General features: G+C 46.8%; 1 protein-coding gene across 1 annotated transcript in view; it reads right to left on the bottom strand.

Annotated features, from left to right (window-relative positions):
* LOC310836726 (alpha-2-macroglobulin-like) overlaps positions 1–22,609 on the bottom strand; it is a 62,213-nt gene that overhangs the window by 19,999 nt on the left and 19,605 nt on the right. Inside the window, exons 13-23 of the mRNA XM_083722482.1 lie at positions 20,374–20,437; positions 18,724–18,866; positions 18,018–18,167; positions 16,492–16,665; positions 15,275–15,344; positions 14,037–14,202; positions 11,810–12,095; positions 8,121–8,244; positions 5,129–5,238; positions 2,524–2,575; positions 1,643–1,729 (exon numbers count right to left, since the gene is read on the bottom strand). Of these exons, the coding sequence (XP_083578608.1) occupies positions 1,643–1,729; positions 2,524–2,575; positions 5,129–5,238; positions 8,121–8,244; positions 11,810–12,095; positions 14,037–14,202; positions 15,275–15,344; positions 16,492–16,665; positions 18,018–18,167; positions 18,724–18,866; positions 20,374–20,437 (1,426 nt within the window). The remainder of the gene's footprint in view (positions 1–1,642; positions 1,730–2,523; positions 2,576–5,128; positions 5,239–8,120; positions 8,245–11,809; positions 12,096–14,036; positions 14,203–15,274; positions 15,345–16,491; positions 16,666–18,017; positions 18,168–18,723; positions 18,867–20,373; positions 20,438–22,609) is intronic.

Here is a 22,609-nt window from a genome sequence, read left to right as displayed (position 1 = left end):
GCGGTACGAGAAGGGGAGGTGAGGGAGAGAAAGAGAGGGGGGAGAGGGAAAAAAAGATCAGGCCACATTTTGGAGCTTTGGTGAGCATTTGCTTGAGTGGCATTTTAGGCATTGGGTAGGCAAAGTCTTGGTCAGATTGGAGGTTGTAGCCTCTGCCTGCCCCTCTGAAAAAGCAGTTATCCCATTAAAGGGATCTAGGAGAGATGCTTCTGTCTTGACGTCCAGAAGGGGACTAGGGCCACAGCACTCCCCAGGTACAACCCAGGGGGGTAGGGTTATTCCTCGATGTAGGTCAGGAACTCCCTCACTTATGTCAAAACAAAAAAAAATCCTTCCAGTAGCACCTTAAAGACCAACTAAGTCAGTTCTTGGTATGAGCTTTCGTGTGCATGCACACTTCTTCAGATACACATCCCTCACTTATGGTTCATCCCAAATTTAAGTCCTTCCGGCAGGCTGGTCAGAAGTGGGTGCCTATACCAAACCTCTTACACCTGTAGTTGATAAAATTGTGCCATGATTTGACTGTCGTGTCTCGTTATTCATTGTACTCAGGCAGTCCATAGGGCAGGGGGGTGCTTGGGCGTGCAAGGAGAGGAGACAGAAGATCCAGGCACCGTTTGGAATTGGGGAGAAAGCTACGTTTCCGAGCACAATTCAAAGTGTTGGTGTTGACCTTTAAAGCCCTAAACGGCCTCAGCCCAGTCTACCTGAAGGAGTGTCTCCACCCCCATCGTTCTGCCTGGACGCTGAGGTCCAGCACCAAGGGCCTTCTGGTGGTTCCCTCACTGCAAGAAGCAAAGCTACAGGGAACCAGGCAGAGGGCCTTCTCGGTAGTGACACCCGCCCTGTGGAACGCCCTCCCATCAGAAAGATAAACAACTACCTGACATTTAGAAGACATCTGAAGGCAGACCTGCTCAGGGAAGTTTTTAATGTGTGACATTTTAATGTATTTTTAATCTTTGTTGGAAGCCACCCGGAGTGGCTGGTGAAACCCAGCCAAATGGGCGGGGTACAAATAATAAATTATTATTATTATTATTATTATTATTATTATTATTATTATTATTGACTGGCAAGTGGAATTGTGCAGAGAGTTCTCATCCAGGCTTCCAGCAAGCCCCTTTTCAAGACACTCCACTCCATTTACCATCCACCACTCCCCCCCCCATTTCTCCCACCCGCCTACCCACCCTAACAGACACTCAGGGTGCCTCCAGTCTGTCTCTTCATTGAACATGTTGGTGTTGATTTGATTTCAGGGAGGTTAGGTGATCTTGGCCATTGAACAAGCATTTGTTCTGATTTGTTTTTGGGGAGGTTAGATAATGCTGCATCAAAGCAGTTGTCATCCCGTGCTTTCCAGTGCTTCACTTTTATTTATCGCAAATAAGTCTGATCTTTAGGTTTGCTGCACAAGAGACCTACCAATCACCTAAATTTCTGGAACCTAAATCGCCACAACCTAAATTTGAAGGTAAGTGTTTGAACCCCACCAGAAACTAGTATAGAGGCACCCTCAGTGTTACACAACCTTTGAGCATGCTCAGTCCTCGGGCCTGGTTTTTTTTTTGGGGGGGGGGGGTTACAAGAGTAACCAGAGCCCTAGCATGGGCCCCTCCAAGGTTGCCCCACTTACCCAGTGCACAGACTGAAGCCCTGGCTGAGCCCTCCACCACATTGGCCGGCAGCGCTAAAGTTATAGGTGCTGATGATTGTGACTTTTCTGCAAGCAGGAGAGAAAGAGAGAGTTTTGATCATGCCTTTGCCCATCAATCTCATGGGCAGCTTCTGAAAGACCAGGAAATGCCCCTTACAGATGCTCCAGCTCCTTCCTCTTCAATGAAGTATCCAGCTGATCGGGATAGGAGGCCGTGTGAAGTATAACTGGTTTAATTGACACAGAAATGAAAAATGGCTAAATGTATATTGCTGAAGGTTTAACATGGAGATTTTCTATAGGGCTCTATTAAAGCCAAGGAGAGCACTCTGAGCTCTTGCTGAGTAGATAATTAACTAACTGATTGTTGTTCTCTGGTAGCTAACATGTGAGTGTTGTAACCTTAGATCATGTGATGAAGGTATTGGACTGCAAACCTCCATTTTGAAGGGAGTTGCCTTTGTGTCTTTTCTCTCAAGGCTTTGTGAAGTAAGGATGTATAAAAATCCCTCTCTGACTGAGAGAAAAACAGCTCCAGGCAAAAAATGGATGCTGTGGGAAGAGAAAGACCTCTGCTTTTAGGTCTGTTTGAATTATTGTATATTTTGTAAGATGCAGAACCTGTGCTGGACAGCACAAGACATTGTATGGATATTTGGGTTCTATTTTTTATGCTTATGTTCTGTTTCTGAAGATTTCGGAAAGTAAAAATTAAAAATGTTCTTATGGGCCTGGACAATGATTTCTTCCAAAAGGAGTCACAGTATTAATATCTGCAACAAGTTGTAGATTAGCTTCGCCATTGTCATCTCACCAAGAGTGTGAGCTTTCTGCAGAAGGCCCTACCACCAAGTACTTACCAGCTGGACACAAGAGGCTGCTGAAGACCACGTCTTTCTCAATCCCTTCAGGCTTTGTGGAGACAGAATGGGAAAGGGGAAAGGTTAGAACGAGAGACTCTGAGGAGATAACGAAAATAGTTAATGCCTACCTTGAGAAGGAAATAAGATCTAAATTTGAAAAATAAATGAATGCATTGTGTGAGGGGGGTAGGGGACAGGCCCCATCTACACCATACATCATGAACCTTTAAAGAGTCATGGCTTCACCCAAAGGATACCAGGAACTATAGGTTGTTAGGGACTCTGTTGAAGAAGAGTTTGGATTTGATATCCCACCTTTCTCTCCCCTTCAGGAGTCTCAAAGCGGCTAACATTCTCCTTTCCCTTCCTCCCCCACAACAAACACTCTGTGAGGTGAGTGGGGCTGAGAGACTTCACAGAAGTGTGACTGGCCCAAGGTCACCCAGCAGCTGCAGGTGGAGGAGCGGAGACGCGAACCCGGTTCCCCAGATTAGGAGACTACTGCTCTTAACCACTACACCACACTGGCTCTCAGTTGTGAGGAGTTCTACTCCCCTTGTTGTTGTTTAGTCGTGTCCGCCTCTTCGTAACCCCATGGACCAGAGCACGCCAGGCACTCCTGTCTTCCACTGCCTCCCACAATTTGGTCAAACTCATGCTGGTAGCTTTGAGAACACTATCCAACCATCTCGTCCTCTGCCGTCCCCTTCTCCTTGTGCCCTCCATCTTTCCCAACATCAGGGTCTTTTCCAGGGAGTCTTCTCTTCTCATGAGGTGGCCAAAGTATTGGAGTCTCAGCTTCAGGATCTGTCCTTCCAGTGAGCACTCTACTCCCCTTGTTGTTGTTGTTGTTTAGTCGTTTAGTCATGTCCGACTCTTCGTAACCCCATGGTCCAGAGCACGCCAGGCACCCCTGTCTTCCACTGCCTCACGCAGCTTGGTCAGACTCATGTTTGTCGCTTCAAGAACACTGTCCAACCATCTCATCCTCTGTCGTCCCCTTCTCCTTGTGCCCTCCATCTTTCCCAGCATCAGGTTCCAGGGAGTCTTCTCTTCTCATGAGGTGCCCAAAGTATTGGAGCCTCAGCTTCACGATCTGTCCTTCCAGTGAGCACCCAGGGCTGGTTTCCTTAAGAATGGATGTGTTTGATCTTCTTGCAGTCCATGGGACTCTCAAGAGTCTCCTCCAGCACCATAATTCAAAAGCATCAATTCTTCGGCGATCAGCCTTCTTTATGGTCCAGCTCTCACTTCCATACATTACTACTGGGGAAACCATGGCTTTAACTATACAGACCTTTGTTGGCAAGGTGATGTCTCTGCTTTTTAATATGCTGCTTCATGGATCACTACCTTGCCGTGGCGAAGGGGCTTGAATTACTCAGAGAAGCTATGAGCTATGCCGTGCAGGGTCACCCAAGATGGACAGGTCATAGTGGAGAGTTTTGACCAAACGTGATCCAGCTGGAGCAGGAACCGGCAAGCCACTCCAGTATCCCTGCCAAGAAAACTCCATGGACAAAGACTACTCCCCTTACAAAGCCACAATTCCCAGACTCTCCTAGGAAAATGAATTGATTATTAAACCACAATGGGAATTGTAGCTCTGCAAGGAGAATAGGGGTCTGAGCATTATCTCAGCCTACCAGCTACAGAAATTATTTGGAGCTGTTTAAAGTGGCATTGTAGCACTTTAAATGTATGGTGTGAATGTGGCCAGGACATGACCAAACCTGTGTTCATTAACTGCAATAGGTCTTCTCTAATTAGGAGTTAGTTGCGTATAATCTGTTCAATTTAAGGGTTATTTTCAACGATCCATCTGCACAAGGATTTCTCTTTGTGCGATATAATATTCTTCCCCTCTCCTCTCCCAGTGTGCCTGCTAAATCCCCCCAGAACAGATTTGGGGGTGGAGGAGAAGAGGGGGGAGGGAGAATCTCATTGCACTAATGACTTTCCCATTGCACCTGTGCAACTCTTTAGTTGAACACTGTACTGCCTTAAGCATCAAAAGGAGGTTGCAACCATCATTGCTGAAGAAGAAGAAGAGGAGGAGGAGGAGGAGTTTGGATTTGATATCCCGCTTTATCACTCCCCTTCAGGAGTCTCAAAGCGGCTCACATTCTCCTTTCCCTTCCTCCCCCACAAGAAACATTCTGTGAGGTGAGTGGGGCTGAGAGACTTCAGAGAAGTGTGACTAGCCCAAGGTCACCCAGCAGCTGCATGTGGAGGAGCAGAAACGCGAACCCGGTTCACCAGATTACGAGTCTACCGCTCTTAACCACTACATCACGCTGGCTGTATGATTATACAATCACAGAGTTGTAGAGTTGGAAGGGACTCTGAGGCCCATCTAGTCCAACCCCCAGCAAGCCAGAATCTCAGCTAAAGCATCCATGGCAGATGGCCATCCAGCCTCTGCTTAAAAACCTCCAGGGAAATCTCCCGAGGCAGCCCATGTGTGCTCTTGGAAGACACGGAGGGTAACCTCTTGAGGCACGACTTTGCCATCTTTAAGGTGTCGATTTCCCAGCATAAATACGTGCAATTACATGCATGCAAGCCCCCACCATCACCAAGATTAAAGCAGCTCTCCTACCTCCACTAAAACAGATTTGATCACAGTGTCCTGCTGTTCTTGGATATTCGCCACCTCTATTGCATTCCCACAGGGCTGGGCCTTGGCACTGACTGTGAAGTTCACTTCCCCTAGAACGAAAATGTCCATCTTGTCATCCTGCCCATTTCTCTCTCTCTCTCTCTCTCTCTCTCTCTCTCTCTCTCTCTCTCTCTGTAGCCTTTTCTTCTCCTCAAGCCATTTATGGAGATATTTAGCATCAGCTGTCTTAAAATATTCCCAGGCAACTATTGAAGACTTCCTGATACCAACACTGTTTTTAACGAAAGGGCTGGACTTGCGTTTTTTAATTGTAATTATCCATATGTTTTATGAATGTTTTATGTAGGTAATGAGGGACGCGGGTGGCGCTGTGGGTTAAACCACAGAGCCTAGGACTTGCCGATCAGAAGGTTGGCGGTTCGAATCCCCGCGACGGGGTGAGCTCCCATTGCTCAGTCCCTGCTCCTGCCAACCTAGCAGTTCAAAAGCACATCCAAGTGCAAGTATATAAATAGGTACCACTCCGGTGGGAAGGTAAACGGCGTTTCCGTGTGCTGCTCTGGTTCGCCAGAAGCTGCTTAGTCATGCTGGCCACATGACCCAGAAGCTGTATGCTGGCTCCCTCGGCCAGTAAAGCGAGATGAGCGCCGCAACCCCAGAGTCGGTCACGACTGGGCCTAATGGTCAGGGGTACCTTTACCTTTTATATATGTAATATTGTTTTAATTCCATTAATGTTTAATTGTTTTATAATTATTATTTTTTTCTCCTATGTTTTTAGCTGTTTCTGTTTTATCTGTATCTCTCATTGAGTCCCTGTCAGGGAAAAAGGCAGAATTATTATTATTATTATTATTATTATTATTACAATCCTAAAGCAGCTTACAACAGTATTCTTCAGCCATCAAATGCTTGGGTAAACATGAATGTTTTCAAATGTCTCCTGAAAGTTAATAATGATGGCAACAGGAGACCAGTTGTGGAGGGCAACCCCTGAAAAGACCCTGTTATGGGTCACCACCAACCAGGCACCCTCCAGGGTGTCCCTAAGCCCTGTCCCCTTGCATAAGAGTGGCCTGAGAACACTGTGTGGCTTGTGGATTATACCTCAAGGATCAATGGCAGCTAACAAATTGAGGATGAATCCTGACAAGACAGAAGTACTGTTTTTGGGGGACAGGGGCGGGTGGGTGTGGAGGACTACCTGGTCCTGAATGGGGCAACTGTGTCCCTGAAGGACCAGGTGCGCAGCCTGGGAGTCATTTTGGACTCACAGCTATCCATGGAAGCACAGGTCAATTCTGTGTCCAGGGCAGCTGTCTACCAGCTCCATCTGATACGCAGGCTGATACCCTACCTTCCCTCGCCACAGTGGTGCATGCTATGTTTATCTCCCGCTTGGACTACTGCAATGCACTCTATGTGGGGCTACCTTTGAAGGTGACCCGGAAACTAGAACTAATCCAGAATGCGGCAGCTAGACTGGTGACTAGGAATGCCACCGAGACCGTATAACACCCGTCCTGAAAAACCTACATTGGCTCCCAGTACGTTTCCGAGCACAATTCAAAGTATTGGTGTTGACCTTTAAAGCCCTAAACGGCCTCGGCCCAGTATACCTGAAGGAGCGTCTCCACCCCCATCGTTCAGCCCAGACACTGAGGTCCAGCGCTGAGGCCCTTCCGGCAGTTCCCTCCCTGAGAGAAGTGAAATTACAGGGAACCAGGCAGAGGGCCTTCTCAGTGGTGGCACCCACCCTGTGGAACGCCCTCCCGTCAGATGTCAAGGAAATAAACAACTATCCGATTTTTAGAAGTCATCTGAAGGCAGCCCTGTTTAGGGTAGTTTTTAATGTTTGATGTTTTATTGTATTTTTAATTTTTTGTTGGAAGCCGCCCAGAGTGGCTGGGGAAACCCAGCCAGATGGGCGGGGTACATATGTACGTACGTATGTAGAAGAAGAAGAAGAAGAGTTTGGATTTGATATCCCGCCTTTCACTCCCTTTAAGGAGTCTCAAAGCGGCTAACATTCTCCTTTCCCTTCCTCCCCCACAACAAACACTCTGTGAGGTGAGTGGGGCTGAGAGACTTCAAGGAAGTGTGACTGGCCCAAGGTCACCCAGCAGCTGCATGTGGAGGAGCGGAGACGCGAACCCGGTTCGCCAGATTACAAGACTACCGCTCTTAACCACTACACCACACTGTATGTATGTATAAATAAATAAATATTATTACAGTGGTACCTCGGGTTACTGAAGCTTTGGGTTACAGACGCTTTGGGTTACAAACTCCGCTAACCAGGAAGTGGTTGCTCCAGGTTAAGAACTTTGCCCCAGGATAAGAATGGAAATTGCTGCCAACGGTGCAGCGGCAGGCCCCATTAGCAAAAGCACGCCTCTGGTGGTAGTAGTAGTAGTAGTAGTGTTTGTTTGTTTGTTTGTTTGTTTGTTTGTTTATACATACCCCGCTCATCTGGCTGGGCTTCCCCAGCCACTCTGGGTGGCTTCCAACCAAATATTAAAAACAATACAGCGTCAGACATTAAAAACTTCCCTAAACAAGGCCGGCTTCAGTGGTCTTTAAAAAGTAAAATAGTTGTTTATTTCCTTGACATCTGCTGGGAGGGCGTTCCACAGGGCGGGTGCCACCACCGAGAAGGCCCTCTGCCTGGTTCCGTGTAACCTCACTTCTCGCAGTGAGGGAACCACCAGAAGGCCCTCAGCACTGGACCTCAGTGTTAAGAACCGTTAAGAACGGACCTCTGGAACGAATTAAGTTCTTCACCCGTACTCTGCTTTAGGCATAATGTCCCCTCCATCCACCTATATCCCTGACCCAAGGTGAAGGAAGATGGTCTTCCTACCACATGAGGATGGGACAGGCTTGCTCCTCTTCCTCTCACCCTCACCCTCATCACCACCACCCCACCACCCCGTCCACCAAATCCAAGATGTGAAGCGTTGCTGCTTACCCAGAGACTTGGGCGTCACCAACCAGGAGATGGTTTTCCTCCCATTTTCAGGCAGACAAGAAGGCGCCTCTTCCTCCACAGGGACGGCCTCAAAGTCAGGGGATGGAGCCAGGGACATGATGACCTGTCCATGGACAGAAAGAAGTTACGGTGGGAAGGAAGCAGAACACCACAAACAGAATTCAAAGGAGGAGCAGGAAGAGATCAAATTGACACTCGGAAAGCCATGAGAGGTGTCAGATGACCCATAAGGTCTCAGAGTGGATTACAGCATTATAAATGATATTAGAAAACAATCTGAAACCACTTAGAGCCATAAAAACAAGGTGGGTCCTAAAAGCTGTCGAGGAGCCTGGGCAAAGGGCTGTATCTTCACTGTACAATGAAGGAGGCAGACACACCTCTGTGTTTTAGATCTTGAAGGTCATTGTGGCGATCACATAGGGTCCCTGGACATTTAACAGTCTATTGATCCCTGTGCCACCACTGTGCTTGCTTCCCGCTGCCATCCACCAGTTACTCTCTGGTAAAACACTGAGTCCAGTCAGTTGTTGAAAGTGAACCAAAAAAACAAGTTTATTTTACAAACATTAACAAGTTTATGGTTTCTCAGATAGTATCTTAACTTTTGTTTCTTTACCGGCCTATGCCTTCCTAATACCTTCTGACTGATTACAGTGGTGCCTCGCAAGACGAAAAGAATCCGTTCCGCGAGTCTCTTCGTCTAGTGGTTTTTTCGTCTTGCAAAGCAAGCCCATTGACGGCTTAGCGGCTTAGCGCTATTAGCACTATTAGCGGCTTTTAGCGGCTTATCGGCTTAGCGGATAAGCAGATAAGCGGCTTAGCGGCTTAGAAAAGGGGGGGAGGGGAAAAACCCCGCAGGAACTCGCAAGACATTTTCATCTTGCGAAGCAAGCCCATAGGAAATTTGTTTTGCGAAGCACCTCCAAAACGGGAAACTCTTTCGTCTAGCGAGTTTTCCGTCTTGCGAGGCATTCGTCTTGCGGGGCACCACTGTATCTAAACTGTTTGACTGACTCCTCTTAACAAATTCTCTCACTCTCTCACACCAGACTAGCCCAATATAACAGATTTGGCTGGCATGCGTATCTGTGGTACGAGATGGTTAAAGTACATAGAGCTTTCCTAAACCATGTAGTAAGGAAAGTGGTTTATGAAGTAATGGGGAAATAAAAAAAAATTATTAGAACAAAAAACACCATGGTGGTTTCCCCACTGAAGGCGATATCTCTGGGTGGAAAATAAACATGAGAAATGACTGGGCAACTTTTAAAGAACTATTAATGGAAGCAGATCATGAGTTGAAACTAAAAAGAGGTTTGAAGATATAAGAGGGGATTACTACCTGATTGGTTACAATACCATCAACTTAATGATATATTTAAGAAGGACAAAAATAAAGGTATCTTTAGTGAAACCTCTAAATTTAAAAAGGAGCTGATAGAAAATAAGACTAAATTACTTTCAAAAATGTATAAATTATTATTAGAATGGTGTACGAAAGGCGAACAGGTCAAATCAGTAATGATACACTGGGTGAGGCATTCTGGATATAATATACAATTAGGGACGCGGTTGGCGCTGTGGTCTAAACCACAGAGCCTGGGGCTTGCCGATCAGAAGGTCGGCAGTTTGAATCCCTGCGATGGGGTGAGCTCCCGTTGCTCAGTCCCTGCTCCTGCCAACCTAGCAGTTCAAAAGCACATCAAAGTGCAAGTAGATAAATAGGTACCACTCTGGCAGGTACCACTCTGGCAGGAAGGTAAACGGTGTTTCCATGTGCTGCTCTGGTTGGCCAGAAGCGGCTTAGTCATGCTGGCCACATGACCCGGAAGCTGTCTACAGACAAACACTGGCTCTCTTTGCCTATAAAGTGAGATAAGCCCGCAACCCCAGAGTCGTCCATGACTGGACCTAATGGTCAGGGGTCCCTTTACCTTTACCTATACAATTAGTAGCATGGGATAGGTTATGAAATTGGGATTTAAAGTATACAGCATGCTATTCTTTGAAAGAAAATTATATGAAAATGATGTACTGATGGTATTTAATTCCTATGTGCTGGAAATGTAAGGAAAAAGAAGGTACCTTCTATCATATGTGGTGGACTTGTAAAGTAGTAAAAGAATTTTGGGAGATGATATACATGTTATTCTAAAGCAGCAATGCTGCAGAAAGCAAAGGCTCTAGCAGCTCAGTCTGCTGCTTGTGGCTGGAAAGCCAAACAGGAAGTATGTGACTGTTGCCATGAAAACGAAGGGGCAGTCCATTCTCCTTATTGAGCACAGGATATGAGCTCAGTGTGTGTTATATGACCTGTACAGGATGTACATGGGTGGAGTTTGGAGTTTTCTCTCTGTTTGTTGAAGAGAGCAGACATCTTTACTGTATGACTGCTAAAGACAGGAATAAAGCATGTAGTTACATTTCTGTCTGTGTCTGATTCCCCTCCCTGGGGATATGCAGGGAGCAGGGAGGAGGAGAAGCAGTTGGTGTGTTTTTCTCACAGCCTGAGGAAAATCGCCGGAACGGACCTCGTGTGTTTTTCACTGACGGGAGTCGCCGGAGGGAGGTCTAAGGAATTCAGCCGGTGCCTGAACAGATAGGCACATACCTCTGACCGGGCTTGAATTCCAACAATACAATGATTTTTTTTAAAAAAAATGTTTAAAATAGCATTTTCTAAAAAAACAGAAGCTTTTCTTTTAGGATTCGTAGGTGCCGATATTCCAAGTGACTGGAAGAGACTTTTCATGCATAGGACTACTCCTGCCTGGACGCTATTTGCCCAGAGATGGAAAGAAGGCACAGTCCCTACTAGAGAAGAATGGCAGATTAAACTGATGGACTATGCAGAAATGGCAAAACCGATTGGAAGAATTAAGAATCAGGAAGACGAAAATTTCAAAAAGGAATGGGGAAAATACGTAATTTACCTAAAAAAAATCATTGTAAACAATCAAAATTATTAGCAGGACTGGAATAACGCTTGCATTCAAATGTTGGACTGTGGTTTTATCAGAGATTTAATAGAACTGGATTAACAGGGAAGATGCAAGAGAAAAAGTTAAGATAAGGACCCGCAAAGGGGGAAAGGGGAGTCCATGGGAACTTATGGGAATTGTTTTATTAGTTTGCTTGTTGATTGTTTGTAAAGGAGCGTCTCTACCACCATCGTTCTGCCTGGACACTGAGGTCCAGTGCTGAGGGCCTTCTGGCGGCTCCCTCACTGTGAGAAGCCAAGTTACAGGGAACCAGGCAGAGGGCCTTCTCGGTGGTGGCATCCTCCCTATGGAACGCCCTCCCATCAGATGTCAAGGAAATAATAAACAACTACCAGACTTTTAGAAGACATCTGAAGGCAGCCCTCTTTAGGGAAGCTTTTAATGTTTAACAGACTACTGTATTTTAGTATTTTGTTGGAAGCCACCCAGAGTGGCTGGGGAGACCCAGTCAGATGGGTGGGGTATACATAATTTTATTATTATTATTATTATTATTATTATTATTATTATTATTATTATTAATATTTTTTACAAAAAAACCCTCCAGACTACAGCAACAATTATTATTATATATTTTATGCCCACAAGATTCTAATCGTATGCCAAGGAAAGAGGGTTCCCCCCCCCCAAAAAAATTGTGAGACAAGTTTGGGGATTCCTCACCTTCATCATGTTTTTCTGGTAGGAGAAGGCAGTGGCCTTCATTATGAATGCTTCACCCCTCACCACAGAGTAGGGCAGGGTGACCTCAGTGAAGAACAACTGGAAGGCGTTGACGGTGGCAACCGGGGCAATGCCGATGCCGTGGTCTGGCGACAAGCAGAAAGCTCCCACTTGCCATTCGGTGATGGTGTCCGGAATGGTCACAGGCATAGTCACTTCTCCTGGAACGATACCACCCTCCTTCTCTGAGTGACCCAAGAGGACCCCTGTACCTGAGTAATCGCCGCTGAAGGACACAGGTGAACAAAAGAGAGGGGGGAGTTAGTGTGGATCACCACAGCACCTTTCAGCAAGCAGTTGGGGTGAGTGGGAGCCCTCAGTAGCCTCCCTGGAGGGGTTTACCGCTGCAAGAGACCCAGGGTGCTGTTGGGGGTACCGTGTCAGACTAATGTAGTGGGAATTATAGTACAGTGGTACCTTGCAAGACAAAAAACGCGCAAGACGAAAGAGTTTTCCATTTTTTGAGTCGTTCTGCAAGACGAATTTCCCTATGGGCTTGCTTCGCAAGACGAAATGTCTTGCGAGTTCTTGCGAGTTTGTTTCCTTTTTCTTAAAGCCGCTAGACCGCTAATAGCGCTAATCCGCTAAGCCGTCAATGGGCTTGCTTCGCAAGACGAAGAAACCACAAGACGAAGAAACTCGCGGAACGGATTAATTTCGTCTTGCGAGGCACCACTGTACAGTCATACCTCGGGTTAAAGTAGCTTCAGGTAGAGCATTTTCAGGTTGCGTTCCGTGGTGACCCGGAAGTAATGGAATGGGTTACTTCCGGGTTTCGCCGCTCGCGCATGTGCAGACGCTCAAAATGACGTCACGCGCATGCGCAGAAGTGGCGAATCACGACCTGCAGACGCGGGTTGCATTCTGCTTAGGCTGCGAACGGGGCTCCGGAACGGATCCCGTTCGCATCCAGAGGTACCACTGTATATGCTTTGATGGAGAACCTATATGAAGTGGGGGGTTTTCTGGTGGAATTCGCCGGAACACAGTTCCACCACCTTTTCTTTGGGAAGGAGGTGGGAGGGCTCTGAGACCCCTTAAGAGCACCGCTCCTCCTCCTCTAAGCTGGAGAAACGCTTCCCGTGGTTGGGGAAGGAGGCAGGCGCCCGAGTAGGTTGGGCGGTATGACCCTGCAGTGAAAATAGGCATGCCCTAGGGTGGCAACATGGGAATGGGCCTGTTCTGCAGTGGCCCCCTGTCTGCGGAATGCTCTCCCCAGGGAGGTTCGGCTGCCACCTTCATTATGCACCTTCAAGAGCCAGGCAAAAGCATTCCTCTTTGGCTGACTGACATATTGATGGTGTCTTAGTAGCTAAAGAACTAGTCTAATAGCTGTTGGGGAGGGGGTTTTCTGTATTTTGATTTTTATGTTGTGAACCTTCCTGAGGCCTGCGGGTACAGGGCCTGAAAACCTCTTTCCTACGGCCCCTGCCACATCATTTGTCCCCATCTCTCCCCAAGGCTCAAAGAACGGTTGCTAATGGAAGGCGAGGCTCCACCTACATCTTCCTCACAAACTGAGGGCATGGAGCCGAGCCGAGCCGTTTCGGTGGGTCTGCCTGGCTCTCCAGAGACTCGGACCACCGCCGTGCCTGACCGTCCGCTGAGTCCGCTCGCGGCGGTTCCTTCGACAGTAGCGGAGCCAGGGAACTCGGGCTCAAAGCCACATTTGGTCGCAGCCAGAATCGGGTGGCCACCCGGACTCTGGTACTGGCCCTTGGCGGTCTGGCAGGGTTTCCAAGCACCCAGCTTATTTAAAAGACTATGTTCACCGGACAAACTGCACATGTAAAGCTGTATGGTGAATAGGGTCAATTAATATGTTTCTGTACCTTACTGAAACCAATAAGGGTATTGCTGTATATAACGGAACCACTATGATTGTAACTAATGCCTTATCTCGATGGGGAGGGGTGTTATGTATTGAAGTTCTCACCCTGGCCACCAGGGGTATTGTGTATATAGTTTTCACTCAGGTCCACGTCAGTTAATTTAGGCGGGAAACCCTGGGTTGTTGTTGTTGTTACAATGTGACAGCTGGCTGCCTATAAAAGCAGGCCGGCTGAGCTGTTTGCTGTTCAGATCAGTTCCAGCTTACTTATAAAGAACCACTTGGAGAAATCTCTGTGTCGTCTGCTTTGTCAACCCACTACTTAATACCACTTACTCCAATACGACCAGTTCCCACAGCCACGTCTCAGGGAAGAAACTCCTGGCAGGCTTCGTAGCTTCAGGGGAATCGAGGAAGACACCACCAGCACCAGCACTACTACTAACATACGCCATCGGCTGGGCATATCTTGATTCATAGCCAGCTTGAGGTACAAAGGAAGCTAAGAGGAGAGGATATTATTTACATTATTAATTGGTGTCAAAACACAATACCAGTCTTTCAGGGGGAAATTGCCCACAGCTATCCACTCAAGCTCTGTTCCGACTTCTGAACTGCGCAGTGACTTGCGCACGCTTATCGTCGCTAAAAAGCACGGGAGGTATTCTTCCTACTCAGTCATGTTGGCCATCCCTTCATTTTTCTGTCAGATGGAACATGAATGTATGATTCAGCTCTGTGCCACTACTTAGCGCCTACCCCCCAGTGTTAAAATAAAAAGTAAGAAATAATAATAACTAACAAAACGATCAGTACAATGGTACCTTGATTTTCGAGCATCTCGGAAGCTGAACGTTTCAGTTTTCGAACGCTGAGAACCAAGAAGTAAACGCTTCCATTTCTGAACGTGCCTCAGAAGTCGAACGGATACCGCTGAGTGCTTTTTCCTCAATTTTCTCAATTGAAATTGCAGAACGCCCTTTGTGTCTCAGTTTTCGAACGTTCCAGAAGCCGAACGGTCTTCCAGAATGGATTACATTGGAAAACCGAGGTACCACCGTACCACTACTAATAACTATCAATTATTTAATTTATAATTCATACTGCTTAATGAATGTTGTTTATTTGATTTAATTTATTGCCTACCCTTCATCCCTAAGGTCCCGGAAGGTTATGAAAACATGTTAGTTTATGCGTGAAGCACTTTAAACAGCCATGGTGCCTCCACCCCACCCCACAGCCTCCTGGGAAGTGTAGTTTGTTAAGCATTCTGAGATCCTTATTCCCCTCGCAGAGCTTCCTAGTGTTCCCTGTGAAGAGGGGTTTACTGTTACACCCCCCTCCCTGTGAACTGTACGTCTGCGTGGGGAATAGGGGCCACCTCTCTGCACCCTTAACAAGATACTGTTAAAATATATACAGTGAAAACTTTAAATCTGGAAAACAGTGATAGAAACGGCAAGGTGATCGTTCAGAGATCCTGATCTCAAGCTGTGCAGGGCTTTACATAGCAAGACCAGTGTATTTTAATCATCATTGCAATTCGGCCCCCTCATCCCAGTTCCAGTTCTTACTATGTCTTTGGGCTTGGCATATCTGAGGCTTGTGTATCTTGGTGCTCGTGAAAACTTTCAAGCCAAAGTCCTGTAAAAAAAAGCCAAGGAGCCATTATGAAACATTTTATAGCGCATAGACGGGGTGGGGGTGGGGATTTTGTACATCAAAAGGTTTGATATGGAGTCATGGTGAAAAGGTAAAGGAACCGCTGATCATCAGCTCCAGTCGTGGCCGACTCTGGGGTTGCAGCGCTAATTTCGCTTTATTGGCCGAGGGAGCCGGCGTACAGTTTCCAGGTCATGTGGCCAGCATGACTAAGCCGCTTCTGGTGAATCAGAGCAGCACACGGAAACGCCGTTTACCTTTCCGCCAGAGCGGTACCTATTTATCTACTTGCACTTTGACGTGCATTCGAACTGCTAGGTAGGCAGGAGCAGGGACCGAACAACGGGAGCTCACCCTATTGCGGGGATTCGAACTGCTGACCTTCTGATCGGCAAGCCCTAGGCTCTGTGGTTCAACCCACAGCGCCACCCACGTCCCTCAGAGGCATGGTAGTGAGGTGGAATTCTGACTCGCTGTTTCTCTCTTTCTAGCTAGCTAGAATGTCCAGTGCTTTGCCACAGTCATTGAAATGTTTTGAGTAGAAAAAACCCCAACCCCAGAAGTGGTAATATATTGTTGTTGTTGTTGTTTAGTCTTTTAGTCGTGTCCGACTCTTCGTGACCCCATGGACCAGAGCACACCAGGCACTCCTGTCTTCCACTGCCTCCCACAGTTTGGTCAAACTCATGCTGGTAGCTTCGACAACACTATCCAACCATCTTGTCCTCTGTCGTCCCCTTCTCCTTGTGCCCTCCATCTTTCTCAACATCAGGGTCTTTTCCAGGGAGTCTTCTCATGAGGTGACCAAAGTATTGGAGCCTCAGCTTCACGATCTGTCCTTCCAGGGCTGATTTCCTTAAGAATGGATGCGTTTGATCTTCTTGCAGTCCATGGGACTCTCAAGAGTCTCCTCCACCACCATAATTCAAAAGCACCCATTCTTTGGCGATCAGCCTTCTTTATGGTCCAGCTCTCACTTCCATACATCACTACTTGGAAAACTATAGCTTTAACTATATGGACCTTTGTCGGCAAGGTGATGTTTCGGCATTCAAATTCCGAAATGTTTGTCAACGGAGACGATCAGAAACCGAGGTACCACTGTATTTCAGTGACCTTTAGTGCTCACCTTGAGAATTTCATAGGCGTCCCCTTCACCGTAAGTATAAGAATCAGGGCTGTAGCGGATGCCACCCACAATAATTGTTTTCCTTGTCTCACAGGGACGAGTGGCCATTTCGTTCAAATGAGGGTTATCATGTGGATAGCCTTTGAGGTTCTTCACAGGAAGCAAGTCATAAATCTGAAAATGATGTAGTCACAATTCAGCATGACCCAAAATGCTTCAATACTTCTGATACTGGTGCTCATCCCCCAGTCCTTTATACCCAGCACTTGTCCTATCTAGGGAGGGGAGGGGAAAATTCTACACTAATTGCCAAATTGTGTAGATACATAATTCTACACTATTGCCAAATTGATTCCAGGTGCCACCATCTATTGCTGACTTTTGGCACAGGGAACTAGGTCTGCTCCATGTTTTCCCACACATTTTCAAAAGTGGAAATGCTCTTCGGTTCTACTCATCCCTCACCCTCAGCTCATCTTATAATCAAAATAATGCTTTGCCTTTTTATATGGAGCCTACAGTGCAATCTTGGACACGTCTATTCAGATTTCAGTCACACTAAGTTAATTGGGACTTACTCCCAGGTAAGGTATGTACAAGAGCACCTTAGGGTGTTCAAACTGCCTGACTTATATTGGCCTGGTTTGAGCTGAAGCCATGGTGTGTTTAACAAACCACAAGTTAACCACAGGCTGATCCACATTTGACCAAACCAACCATTGCTTGTTTCTCCAAAGTTTGTTTGGCTCTCCAGATGTTTCTGCCTCTGCTACCTTATTTTCTTTTGTAATTTTAAGTTGTTTTAACCTTTTAAAAATATTGTGCAATACGGTGGCGCCTTGGTTTTGGAACGTAATCTGTTCGAAAAGACCGTTCGACTTCCGAAATGTTTGAAATACGGAAGCCTCAAAACGTATGGAAAACTCAAACAGGAAGTCACCTCAGAAGTTCGACTTCTGAGGTGCGTTCGAAAACGGAAGCATTTATTTCTGGGTTTACAGCGTTTGAGTTCCAAAACATTTGTCAACAGAGACGTTCAAAAAACCGAAGTACCACTGTATATTGTTTTAATATCAAATATGTATTTTAATTGTTGTAGCCCTCCCTGGGACCTTAAGAAGAAGGATGAGTAATGAATTGAAATAATTATTATTATAAGAAGAAGAGTTTGGATTTGATATCCCGCTTTATCACTACCCTAAGGAGTCTCAAAGCGGCTAACATTCTCCTTTCCCTTCCTCCCCCACAACAAACACTCTGTGAGGTGAGTGGGGCTGAGAGACTTCAGAGAAGTGTGACTGGCCCAAGGTCACCCAGCAGCTGCATGTGGAGGAGCAGAGACGCGAACCCGGTTCACCAGATTACGAGACTACTGCTCTTAACCACTACACCAACTGGCTCTCAATAGTAATGATAGTAGTAAGAATGGCACCAAAGAGGCAGAATGGGTGATGGTGGAGCAGGAGAGAAAACAGCTCTGGAAATGTTCTACCTGAAGACAGTTTTAAAGGCAGCTTGAGACTCACAGTCCGAGGGGAGAGTTCAGCTTCGGGTTTCAAGAGATAGACACTCTTGTCAACAGCATGGATGCCACAGAGGGAGTCTTTGGCGGATGCAAGAACGAGTCGAGTTTGGCTGCCAGGGAGCCCTTTGGGCTCAGTGAACCACAATTCCACCTGGACACATAAAAAAAAGCCTTTGTTGAATTTGTTCCTGTACATAACAGCAAGAAATAATCCCTCTTTGTTTTTGTTTTGTTTCATTGGGTTGCCCTCTGCCACTGCCAACGAGCTGATATTTACTGGCCCAACCAGTAAAGGCGATGCTCTATTGGGTGAACAAAATGACATCTTCGGTGATGTCCTGGAGAACGAACTAGCTATTGGCCTCCGAGCTGATACGGCTCATCTTGGCTTGAGCCCAGCAGAGTATTAACACCCAGAGTCCGCAACGAAAGGATGAGGCAGGCATGGCTACATTGCTAAGCTTTATTACTACTCTATGCAGAGAGCATACAAATATACATCTTGTCTCTGGGAGAAGCAGAGAGCAACTCCAACAAAGAACTGACAGTACAAAGGAAACAGGAAACGTCACATCCCGTCTCCCTTTCCCGTGGGAATCCAACAGTATCTGGACTGTGGAATGATAAACATAGTCCTGTGACTTGCAGCAGCAGCTCAGTGAGGGAAACAGAAACCAACAGGCCTCAGAGAGTCCCCACAGCCTTACCTTGTTTCTGAAGCAGTTTTCAACAGGGAAGTCTGCCGAGTGAGCAACAAGTTCTCCGCTGGGCAAGACTGTGTACAGAAGCAAGCGGGCCAAGGGAGCAATGTCTGCGTCCACAGGGAGGTCCAGAGAGAATACCCCTTTGGCTGGTAAGCAGAGAATCACAAAAGCAGGCAGAGGAGAGAGAGGTTACGAGAATTAATTCCAATGTGGTCTCTTTGCCCGAGCTTCAGCTCTCAAGACAAGGAAACATTGAAGGGGTCGGCATGAGAACCAGAAGTCAAAAGCCCTCAGTTCCATGTGGCACTCATAACTCTAGCAACACTCTAGAGGGCATTTGCATAGCATGTTATTTTTCTTGTAACGAGGCAGTGATGCTCCTGAATGCTAGTAGCTGGAAGCAGCAGGAGGGGAGCGGGCTCTTGTGTTCAAATCCTGTTTGTGGGCTTCCCATAACTGTCCTCTGGTTGGCCACTGTGAGAATAAGATGCTGGACAAGATGGGCCACTGGCCCATCTTATTTTTTATGTTTATGTTTATGTTTATTTTATTTTTTATTTTTATATTAAATTTATATACCACCCTATACCTGCAGGTCTCAGGGCGGTTCACAGGATAAAATAAGAATATAAAACCACAAAATACATAATCAAAATAAAAACAACCCAATAACTTCCCCTTGCACTTCAATATGCAAAATAATTCATTATCTATGGCTACTGCTTGCATAAAGGGACGTGGGTGGCACTGTGGGTTAAACTACAGAGCCTAGGACTTGCCGATCAGAAGGTCGGCAGTTCGAATCCCCGTGATGGGGTGAGCTCCCGTTGCTCGTTCCCTGCGCCTGCCAACCTAGCAGTTCGAAAGCACGTCAAAGTGCAAGTAGATAAATAGGTACCACTCCGGCAGGAAGGTAAACGGCGTTTCTGTGTGCTGCTCTGGTTCACCAGAAGCGGCTTAGTCATGGTAGCCACATGACCCGGAAGCTGTACGCCGGCTCCCTCGGCCAATAAAGCAAGATGAGCGCCGCAACCTCAGAGTTGGTCACGACTGGACCTAATGGTCAGGGGTTCCTTTACCTTTACCTTTACTGTCTTGCATGCCAGATTAAACACCAATAACCAGTATTAGTACAATAATGCATATATGGCAAAACAAACAAATGGCAGTAATATTTGAGTGTAATATTGATGCTAAGTCGGTTCCATGGAATAAATTAAAACCTTTAAGGTTCTGGTGATGGGGGTAAGAAACCACGCCCTCCCTGGCCAAGACCGGGCTCAGGGCGGCTAACATCAGGTATAAAAACAATTGATTAAAATACAACTTAAAAACCGGATACAACTTAAAATGCAGCCTCATTTCAGTGGAAGCCCAGATCAAAAACCGTTTGCGGGGGGGGGGGGGGAGAGAACGTCAAATCTTCACCATTTATTGATTTGTAAGATTTCTTACCTGGCCTTCCTCATGAGGCCCGAGAGGGGTGTGGGAGTTACAACAACACAATGCGCATTATTAAAAACAGACAGAAGGAGAAGCAGCAAAACCATTCCAGGTGGGACAGCACCATTTCAATTGGAACGGAAATGGCAGGTGGCTGACTCCCACCAGGTTGGCATTCAAGTAGAGAAATGGAAAGGAGGTGGCATTTACCTTCACTATGTTCCACAGGCTGAACATGGATCCCCGAATGTACGACGCCCCCTTTAGCCATCACCTGCAAGGAAGGAGGAAGACCCCTGATGAGGGCGGAAGAGGCGAACGTCTAGTGGCCCTTGCAACTGGCAGGGTGGAACGTGGGGAGCCCAACAGTAGGGGGCGACAGAGGCAATGGCAGATGGAAACTGCTGGTTGTAAATCTGTCCATGCTGTGACTAAGGGCAACACTGAAACTAAGCAGAAGGAAGGCGACAAGCAGTGACAAGCCCTGGACTAGTTCTAAGGAAGAAGGTAGGTAGATGGGGTCTGGCTGAGGGTAGTGAGGTTGTGTCCATTTTGCCCTAATGGGCCAGCCTCCATTGATTAACCAGGATTAACTGCAATAATAATAATAATAATAATAATAATAATAATAATAATAGGCCACTTCCACCCTACAGAGGAGGTGGGGTTGCGGGCTTCACAGCCCCACCACACACACAGCAGCTGGAGGCCAGCCCCACGCGATTGGGGGGATTCCCAGCTGCGTCACACTCTGGCCAGCCAATTGGATGGCTCTGGGCGCGTGGCCTGCCCTATTTAATGCAGGACACGGCCGGGGATCTCCCTCTTTCCCCGCCTGCCAGCTGTAACTGCTGTAACCAATAAAGTTGTGGCCTTATTTAGCCCATCAACCTTAATAATTGTGCTATGTGTCTTTATTTCCATTGGGGGGGGGTCGGGAACTCACCACGCAAATAATAATTTATGATGACTTATACCCTGCCCATCTGGCCAGGTCTCCCCAGCCACTCTGGGCAGCTTTCAACACGACAAAACATCAAACATTAAAAACTTTCCTAAACAGGGCTGCCTTCAGATGTCTTCTAAAAGTCAGATAGCTGTTTTATTTCCTTGACATCTGATGGGAGGGCATTCCGCAGGGCGGGCGCCACTACCGAGAAGGCCCTCTGAGGGTGGAAGGCCCTCAGAGCTGGACCTCAGTGTCCAGGCTGGACGATGGAGGTGGAGACGCTCCTTCAGGTATACTGGGCCAAGGCCATTTAGGGCTTTCAAGGTCAACACCAACACTTTGAATCGTGCTCGGAAACGTACTGGGAGCCAATGTAGGTCTTTCAGGACTGGTGTTGTATGGTCTCAGTGGCCACTCCCAGTCACCAGTCTAGCTGCTGCATTCCTGATTCGTTGTAATTCTAGGTCACCTTCAAAGGCAGCCCCCCGTAGAGCGCATTGCAGTAGTCCAAGCGGGAGATAACTAGAGCATGCCCCACTAGGAGCATGCCCTCCTCCAGTATCTCTCTGCTGTGTTTTACAAGAGACCCCCATCTGCACTTTACCTTTAAAGCAGTTTCCATACCACTTCAAACAGCTGTGGCTTCCCCTGAAGAATTCTGGAAACTGGTTTGTTAAGGGTGCTGAAAGCCATGAGCATAGCCGGGGCGGCAAGGAGGGGCAACTGCCCACCCAAATCAATAAAAGTCAATATAAAATAACTAGCTGAGATTCTGCCGCCCCCCAACGAAAGGTCTGCCCCCCTAACAAAACTCGTGGTTTTACACATGCTGCAAGCTACTAAGATAAAGCCCCATTCCCATTTTAGAGATACAATCCTCAGAGTTCTCTGGGAAGAGGGCTTGATTGCTAAAAACACTCTGGGAATATGTATTTTCCATAGGCAATATAGTAAGGTGAGGTACAACACAAGGAACACAGTAGTAGTACGATAAGAACAGTAAAAGCTTTGACAGAAGCTAACTGGTAGAAGAAGAAAAATGTCATGTTCTAAGGGCTTGCTTGAACAATGCAGTTTTTTAAAGGATGTCTGAAAGAAAGCAGAACCTATGTTGGCAAGGACTTTGCCAGGACATATTTCAAAAAGTGAAAATCCAGGCACACCATCGAGCTTTTTTGGCCAAAAAAACCCATGAAGTTTTGAGTTATTTTAAAGGAAATTCGCCAGCATCTACACTTCCGACATGAGTTGGTATATGTCCGGATTTTCCCGGACATTTCAGCAATTTCCCACCCAGACACTGTTTACGGGGCCTAAATCCCAGCTGGGTCTGGGAAATTTTGGAAGTATGGCAGCCCTAGTCTCTGCCACCCTGAGGTTCAGCCCCTGGCAGAGGCGAACCAAATCTCAAAAGATGCCCATAGTGCCCCACCTGACAATGTCAGGGACTTCATATGTATAAGGCAAATACGGCTGCTATAATATCGATTGTTTCCG

Source organism: Podarcis gaigeae (genome assembly GCF_964106915.1).
Source record: "Podarcis gaigeae genome assembly, chromosome: 2".
Lineage (NCBI taxonomy): Eukaryota > Metazoa > Chordata > Lepidosauria > Squamata > Lacertidae > Podarcis > Podarcis gaigeae.
The sequence above is the reverse complement of the archived record's forward strand: the minus strand, read 5'-3'. Positions and strand labels throughout refer to the sequence as shown.